The sequence below is a fragment of the Astatotilapia calliptera genome, chromosome 14 (assembly GCF_900246225.1).
Source record: "Astatotilapia calliptera chromosome 14, fAstCal1.2, whole genome shotgun sequence".
NCBI classification, from domain to species: Eukaryota; Metazoa; Chordata; class Actinopteri; order Cichliformes; family Cichlidae; genus Astatotilapia; species Astatotilapia calliptera.
In genome coordinates, this window is record NC_039315.1 from 21,113,439 (window position 1) to 21,122,742 (window position 9,304).

The 9,304-nt window shown below is 38.2% G+C and overlaps 1 protein-coding gene across 3 annotated transcripts in view; it reads left to right on the top strand.

Moving 5' to 3' along the window:
• gucy1a2 (guanylate cyclase 1, soluble, alpha 2) overlaps nt 1-7,153 on the top strand; it is a 55,013-nt gene extending 47,860 nt beyond the window's left edge. For all 3 annotated transcript variants that reach the window (XM_026191758.1, XM_026191759.1, XM_026191760.1), the window contains 2 exons: nt 1,789-1,943; nt 2,165-7,153. In XM_026191758.1, coding sequence (XP_026047543.1) covers nt 1,789-1,943; nt 2,165-2,384 — 375 coding nt within the window. In that variant the 3' untranslated portion in view covers nt 2,385-7,153. The remainder of the gene's footprint in view (nt 1-1,788; nt 1,944-2,164) is intronic.
• The last annotated feature ends 2,151 nt before the right edge of the window (nt 7,154-9,304 follow it).

Below are 9,304 nucleotides of genomic sequence, written 5' to 3' on the forward strand. Positions count from 1 at the left end.
CAGTCTGCCCCAGGGCAGCTGTGGCTACAACTGTAGCTTCCCTCCACCAGTGTGTGAATGAATAGTGGCATTGTAAAGCACTTTGGGTGCCCTGAAAAGCGCTATATAAATCCAATCCATTATTATTATCTACTTGTTGTAGTAAAGATGTAGGTATGTCTGTCTCGCATGTTTCCTGTCTAACTGTAGCAATAATGTGAATCAGCATGACAGCAAGAGCTCCAATGGGATAAGCCAGGGATATTACAGGATTTAAAGCAACATACAAGATGAAAACCAAGCAAGCAAAAAAGATGTGACAAAAGAGTGAACTTCAGTTACAACCAGCACGAGAGACAGGAGTTAGTAGGACCTCCATCATACAGCCCTAGAGTTCAGCTGGCAACCACGTGGCAACCTCTGGTCTCTAGGGAAAAATTTGTATTCCCTGACCAGCTGACAAGAGTCTGCTGGAGATTGCTGGTGAAATTGTTGTAAAGAGGGTCATTGCTTTGGTAGTTTGCACAGAAGATGCAGATTTGTCTACAGACAGTCACTGAGAGGTTTTGAAACCAGAAACAGGAAAAAAGTTCTCCCTTACTGCTGCAACCAACACGTTTCAAAAGGCACACTTGTACTTTTAAGGGGAGACAAATAATTTCCATTTCTTCAATGCAAACTATGGGGGATTGTGGACAAATACTAGCGGAATTGCAAGGAAGTTTTAGTGCAGCACTGTATCCGGACCAATTTCACTACGCTGTCGATCGTCTGAGTTGTTTTTAAAAATAGTTCCCAAGGTCTTTCCAAAATGCGCTCCAGTGTGTGTAAAGAAAGACCAAACAAGTCTGACTTTCCTGTAAAAGTTAGGAAAAGTTGTAAAAGCTGTTGGATATATTTTATTGTGTATTTTCATATCTGATTCTCTAATTTGGTTTGCGATACTGAATCGAAAAATAACAAGCCCGGTCTTGCACCAGGTAAAAAGAATACTTACCTGGTGTGTCGAATAAGTCAAAATATGGTTTTAAAATCCTTATTGTAGAAAGAGTCTTCAAATACTTCAGGACTCGGTAGCACTGGCTTATTTGGGAGGGGTCTGTTCGCACAGCCAGACATGTACACCCCCACAATGACTTGTCCCCGAGTGGTAGAAATAAATGCTTGGTTGAGTGACCATGAAATGCAGCGATAGCCAGATAGCTTTCACTCCAGCCATTTATAGATTCATGCTTCAGCCAGATTATAATACGAACACCGCGTTGCTGCCATGGATCTGTTACCAAGTGGAGATGAAATCAATTATTTATTTGATTAATTTCCCTCTCATGCTCATGCTATTTTAAGATTTTCATCTCTCAAAAAATCTGCTTCTCCAGGATATCAGATTAGGTAATAACATCCAGACTAATATGGAACCATGATTACGACGCTACAGTTTCCATTTATCGGATCAATGCACACAACATAGCCTTTGTACTGCAGGATAGACAGCAAACAAATTAATGGCATCAGCCTGGTTCAGCAGGGAAATCAAATTTATGAACATCTGCAACAGTGGCAGGTTTGTTTACTCATTTTAGAGGCCAAGACGAGTTCAGTTTGGGCGCCTTGCTCTGAACTTTGATGCGGACAGTAATATTCTTTGGACTGTAAACAGACTCAAGTAAAACCGCTGTATAGAGTCTGTTTTAATGCCAAGTGCATGCGTGCTTCCAAGATATGCACATGAAATCCTTTCACTGCTTTAACATACCTTCCACTTCTGTTTTTTTCTTCTCCCACCACCTTCTTTCCTTTCTGTCTCAGCTGAGGATAGGTATTCACACAGGTTCGGTGCTGGCAGGTGTGGTCGGTGTTAAAATGCCACGCTACTGCTTATTTGGAAACAATGTGACGCTGGCCAGCAAGTTTGAATCAGGAAGCCATCCCAGGTGTATCAATGTTAGTCCCACAACGTATCAGTAAGTACCTGTGCTGTATGTTGCATAAAAATGTGTTTCATATATACTGTATACAGTACCTTAAATTATGGAAGTATACGCCCTCACAGGCTTTTTATTTGGTGTTACTGTTTTAGTGTGACTCATTATTCGATCATAACTTGATTTAATATTCATGTTATTTTACTTGACCTCTGTTTTACTTTTTTTAATCTTCTCTTATTTTCGTCTCTTTTCAACAGACTGTTAAAAGACGACCGCTCTTTTTCATTTGTCCCTCGTTCAAGGCTGGACCTCCCAGAGAATTTTCCCAAAGAGATCCCAGGGACATGTTACTTCCTGGAGGCGGGCACATCCCACAGTCACGCCTCACTGACAAGCTCTCGCTCCGCTCCTCCGGCCTCTATGAGGAAAGTCTCCTACAGTATTGGGACCATGTTTCTAAGAGAAACAAGTTTGTAGAGCCCATACACAGACCAGGTTACACAGTTAATTATTATGTTAGTGACTGGATTTTGAACTTGTGCAGGAAACCAATTACACAGATCTTTGGATATGCAAATGCATTATTTAAGAAAAACTTTGATTCAGACCTGTGGGATGGCCTGTATGAATGAAACTTTGAAAAGGCTTTCATCATAAGTGAAGAAGAACAACATGCCCTCGTCTCTCCTGAGCAAAAGAGATACGGTTCAAAAGACTTAAGGAACAGCTACTGCGCTAGTCTCACAAGGACCCTCCCCCAGGGAAGTGTACTGATGGAATCAATTAGAAGAGAAACCTTAATATAAACCTTCATGATCTAGCTGGATTCCTCAGCTCCAGACCTGGAATCTGGTTCTCTCTGACCTGCGTCTAAACACGGGAATGCTTGGAGAAAGCCTGGGGATAGACCAAACATATGACCGTAATTGCACTCAATAGAAATGGAACTGCGCAAATTGAACAAATCCACTTCCCATTAACAAACTGGGTGCTGAGTATAAAGTTGGGTGAATTTTTGCAAGATGGCAACATTGCCATAAACGTTTGCTGTGCATCATGGCCACTTTTACAAGGATGATAACAACACAGCAACCCCTTCCTCCCCTAGCAGCTGTCTCTATGTAACGTCATGCTTTACCAAACATACGTCTAACAACTGCTACTTGTTATATTAGGAAGCATCAACCTAGGAGAAGTTGGTTGTGGTGGCGGGTGATTAATGAGAGGCACAAAGGAGACAATTTAGTAGTCATCTAAGGACAAATGCCAAAACCACGAGCATTAGGCTGACTTTATAGGTCTGTCTACTTCTAGCCTACTGAAAACTATAACCAACCCAAGTCCAGCCATTTCATTGCATATTATATGTGTAGGTCTGAAAATTATTCCCAGCTCAGTGCCTTTTTATTGCTCAAATTTGGACAGATATAAGATGAATTGAACTATATATATACTATAGAAAATATAGGGATCGCTCAATTTATCTCATGTTTTAAGTTGTTTTATGACTTTTTAAAAAACGGTTAATGACATGAAAGGAAGAATGACATTTGCCAATGCTTTTAAGCCACTTTTGTATTTGTTGTACATTTCACTCTTGGATGGTAATGATTGGTTGGCAAGATAAATCAAGCCTTCCTCAAAGAATTCAGATATTTTAATTTGCATTCACTCGACTGTGTCCAGATCCAATACTACACACTAAATAGTACTTATAATACAGTACTGTGCCAAATTATTCACTTAGTCGTAGTATGCGTATCTTACACAGTTCACACTTACACACATAACCTGTTTTAACGGCTTTATATTTTTAATATACAGTATGCAGTTCTCTACTAGCCCTATCAGGTGCAACCACCAGGTTTCAGATTACGTAGTAGTCTGAGTATAATTTGCTCAAGAAAATCAAGCGATGTCAAGCAAATTCATCTGAGACAGTCTTCATAAGCTATCATCATGCAGCGGGAGCTGAAGGTTTGAAGTTGAATAGTCTTTGTATATTTGATAGCCCCGGCAGATTTGGGTATTATTTTATAGTTACTTTAAAGTGCTGCCAGTGTTCTTAAACAGTTGAGTAAAAAAAGGTTTATATCAGTTTAAATGGTTGATTAAGGTAAAAAAATATATACGGGGTTATAGTTTAAATTATATCGATATATATTTGATGTTAAATGAAATGTTTTTATTATGATATGAAGGGAACAGCGATAACAGCCTAAATGAAATTATTACTAATGGATGGCCCCCAACAAGCAAAAAACATGCATAAGATCTGTTATTTAAATCCAAATGAGCGGTACTCATTGCTTCCTTTCCATGCTTGACAACATCACATTATTGCTCATGTTGCTTTAAATCTAACTTACTTAATAAACTGATAATAACATCTGTTCCGAAAGAAAAGAATGGCTTCGTCACTGGTTTACTCCTGCACAGATTATAGTTCATAATTTTAATAGAAATAGGATGTCGCAAATTCACTACATCTTGCCAAATGACATTCTTGTTGCTTGAACCCAACAAGATAAAATAAAAAAGTGCCAAATGTGTATTTAGACACGCCCGAACACCAGGTTTTATTCCTGCTTTCCACATCTTAATAGCTCGCAGTAGTAGCAGGGAGGAAAAACAATGGTTACACATTGAAACCCATTGATATAAGAGATAACAAATACCTTTTCTGCCCTCTAACTTAGACATTCACCAGCACAACTATGTGTTGTTCCAAACTGATGGAAATGGTGTTAAGAGGGCAAACAGCACAGATTTCCTTTTAAACTGCCAGTGTTCATTATTGCCATAAAATTCTGTCAGCAGAGTCTCAGATGGGAGGAAGCATTACAAAGCTTGCACATTTTAATTTAATTAAATATTTTTTTACGTGTCACCATCATACCCACATTTCCTATTAACAAAAACGACTATTTCTAAAGTGTATGCTATGCAGTAGAGGGCTTACAGTTGGCTAGACAATAAACACATCAGTCAAAAACATGGCAGCGTAGCTTTTTGCCTAAAAAAATATTACGAGTTGCAACACAGCGAAAAAGTTTTTTATTAACATGAAACTAGGTGCCGTTGTTTAGTGGGACAGCTTTGCCATCTTAAGCTTAGAGTTTATCACTTAAAGACATCTGTCAACTTTAAGCTTAAATCAGTGGATTATTTTGCGTAGGGGGTTGCTAAACATTTTTATTACACTTTGCGGCAGCAGAGAAAAAAAAAATCTGTCCAAGACCGTCCATTCGTTTTGTATGATGCATGGAGAACCAGAATCTGCAGTAACCATCTGAGACATCAGCAAAACATGCATCTTATGTAAGTATTCATCAGTGGCTCAGAAGATTAGCATTTCTCTTTACATAAACTGTGTCAAGCCTATCAGTCAAAAGTAACGTGTATGTCAGACATAATGGTGTTCATCAGGTCTTCCAGAGTCAAGGGAAGTCGGTCTTTAAAGCCAGGGAAAGTAAAAAGGTGGTTATTGTTTTTTTAATTGACCATAAAGTTAGTTTTCACAGCTTTTCTGTGAGGTACCAGAAGGGTGATTTTATATGAAACCACAATTTTCAAAGTGTCTTTAAATTCTACCTAAAATTTTGTGTTATCGCTGCAAATAATCAACAATATTTGCATTGATTTCTTTTTTTGGAAGGACTCAACTACTGTGTTGTACCCACCAGTAAGATAACCCCCCAGAAACCTTGTTAAGTGTATTTGACAGCTGCGTTACTGAGCCTGGGGGAAGGTTTTTACAGGGCAGGCTTTCGCATACAAATGTACAAGTACTTCCCAGCTGTCATCCTGGCGAAAATGCATAGACAAATTAATGTATACTTGATAAATCTACTGTAGCATAAATGTAGTGCAGTGCCTAAATTTTTGCTGGTAGGCTTAAAATAGGACGTTACACCAGCATTACACCCACACAACTTGTGTCCAGTCCTTACATCTCCAAGTCTGTAGATTCTTGGCATAATAATAAATGTTTGGCCTGATCTAACAAGTCTATTTAGAAGCAGAGGTGTTGCAGGTACTGATTCTTTACAGTGATACACCAATGCACAAGTCGGTGACTTACTCACACACAGGCGTTCTTTAAGGTAACAATGGCAATACAACTGAGCTATAGTGTATAAATTGTCTCAAATAATGAACATGAACAAATACTGTTAAGTCAGTGTGTGAGGGTCCAACATCCAGTGAGACAAAGCCAAATACATACATGACTCCTCCAGCTGTTGTCTGCGTGCCTGATTGCGTGACTTTGTGCGTGTGTGGGTCAAAAAATAGGAGATACTACAAACACCACTTATTAGCAACATCTGTACAATTTTAATTATGTAATGTATTCCAAATGGGAAAAAACAAACAAACCTGAAATTGTATTACGATTACTTTGCAGGTTCTTTTTGGTATAATTCCAAAGTGAATTGTGAGTTGTAGCAAAACAAGAATCTCTGCTTTGTTGTCCTTATTTTTTATTTCAGCTTTATACTTTCTGTCAGTATGTTTCATCCATCTAAAGGCAGGCTGGTTTTCTCGACGCACCTCTGTCCCACAAAACCTTCATGCGCTCGGTAATGTCTTCTTCTTCTTTTTTTAAGAACTTAAAAAATATAGACACTTTTGTTACTTTTTCATTCTGTGTTTTACTGAATTAAATGATTTTGTTTGATGATGCATTCATGAAACATTTTCTTTAACTGAAATAGCATGAAAATATCATTTTTATTGAAGAATAAAGTTGCTATGTTTTTTGCAGGACATTGTTATAAACTGTTTTGTTGCCAAGTTCAGCTTCACCCCCACTGACATACAGTACAAAGGGTCAAAGATGATGGGAAACTGGACTTTGCTTGTTTTAACTGTCTAGTTTTAACAGCAGAAACAAATGAGGGTTGATGCCTGGGTCCGCCAAAAGATTTGTATTTCTATGTTCAGCTCCAACCTTTGAGAAATAGTAGCTTCCATAGGTTAATTTAGCACTAATTAATCATTTCATTTGAGACCCAGTGGTTTATAATCACATTCAAAAGTCTGCAGAGGCTCTTGTACTTTGGTGTTTTATGTTGTAAACATAGCAAAACTGAACCTGGAAATGAACCCCGTTTGACCCTGCTGTTGGAATTAGGTGCACTGTATATGGAAGGGGCATGATGACAACTGTTGGTTTCTGACTGACATTAAGGGCACATCTTATGTCTTATATGATGTAAATAAAAAACACCAAGTATCTTTAATAAGGAACAAAGCCTGTGGCTGTTACTGTGAATGCGTGCGATGACATGTCAATGAGTGTGTGAGACGGTGTTTGTGTGCAACTCTGGTAAAATTTAAAAACTAAAATCATATTAGCATAAATAATAATTGTAACAAAAAGTAGACTTTATTGTTATTTTTATTATTATACCAAATCAAATTTGACACTTTAGAGGTTGTGTGAACATCTTGTGACCAAACTTTACTTCTTCAAGAAAAGAGATGCTCAAGGATTAATATTAACACTTAATTCTGAAACAGGCAGGTTTAAGGTAAAGTGACACTTGATAGTTGAATGAGTAGCTGTAGCCAGTTTATAGGCTGTTAAGAGTAATCACTTTCAATCATTGCTATGTTGTGTGTGATACCCTGTGTCTGCATTTTCCTGTTGCTTTTCATTCTTGTTTTTCTGTGCTCCTGGTGTACAGGTTACAGACTATATAATATGATTAAATATGCAGAGACCAGGTGACATCACTGCCAACTCTCTCAGGCTGTATAAGGGGATGGTACCACCGTGAGCCACGGGCATTGTTACCTGCTGTTTTGGAGCCTTTAGCATTTTGTCTGCCAATATCCTGTTTTTTTCATAGTGGAAATGACAAGCAAGAGGTAGATCTCACTAAGACCCGAAATGTTTGTAGCAACACAAGGCATTTGTTACCTTTTTAACGAAATAAAAATAGCGCTGTATTAAAAAAAAACAAAAATTCAACATCTTTGTGCTGCCAGAGAGGTCGCCTCCTGCTGGCTGCTGGAAGCGATGCAAGTTTAAAGCACTGTCACACTTATTTATTATATAGGCCTTTAGTGTTTTGAGCTTGCACTTCAGTAGCAATCACAGCATTAGGTAGTGTGACACCTTCCTGCAGGCTTGTGCAGACGTGTGGATGTGTTAATCTCTAAATCAGAAGATAAACAATCGAAAAGTAATGTCTTAATAAATTTGTCTTGTTACTATTGAAGCTCCCTATCACCATTCATTCTCCACCTTAAATCCCAAAACGGACGTAAATGGACGTAGCGTTTTTGGTGGGAGAAATGTTTTGTCACTCACACAGCATTGTAAGATGGTGTAAGATGTATCCTTAGGCCCCCTCCTCGATTCAGAGATGGGCTTTCCCTTTACTTACCTGGATGATTGAGCATGCATCAAGACATTTTTTTCCTCTCCACCTTAAAGTTGTGTTTGAAAACAGAAGCTGACAAGCGTTACACATTAATGACGGTTCAGTTCGGCTTAAACATCTCAGTTTGTTCTGACAATGTAACAGAGAGTATATGCGCTCAATAGCAGGGCTGTTTCATTGAACCAGATAAAGGCTGTTCCTGTTGAAATGCAGAACCAATACAATCAATAACATTATGAAAGCAATTTGAAGGATCATACATGTGCTGCAAAGGAAAATGATCTCTTTGCTGAATAATTGCAATGTCTTCAAAATAAAAGTATTTTACTTATTTTTCTAAAAGTACCCAAAGGTTTTAATTCTCTAACTTCTGTGTGTCTTATGTTCTTCAACTCAACAAACTGTCTGCTTGCTATGATGCTCAAAGAATGCATAGTCTCTCACTAACTAGAGTTTAAGTTTACTATTATCTGCCAAATTTTTCCAGCCTTCATTCAATGCATTAAATAATATCAATTCCATGTAACATTTTAAAAGTTATTTTTGCTTATTTTGTGTATTTTACTGTATCAATCCTCTCAGATATTGCAGTGCTGCTGGTAATGTGATGACAGCTTTGGTTGTAACAGTCAATGAACACGACACAGCCAGAAGCCTGCAAAGATTTTTATGAACCTTCCAATGATGTTTTCCTTTCTTTTTACCTTTGTTCCTCATTCCTCCATCCCTCCAGCCCTTCATCTGTCCCTTCTCCCTTTATCTTTCCCCCTTCCTTCTAACTATGCAAATACACCCCCATTACCCTAATTGGCTCTGGGAGGTTTGAATATTTCGTGCAGATCATCTTCACTGATCAGGTGGGTGAATGTGGTCTTCGGCATAACGTCGAGCAGGTACTAATGGAAATCACACGCAAACAATGTAGGTAAGAATGAATGAACAAAGGTCAGGTTATTTTCACACTGTGCCAGTTGTATTAGCTCAATTAAGTAGGAGTTATAG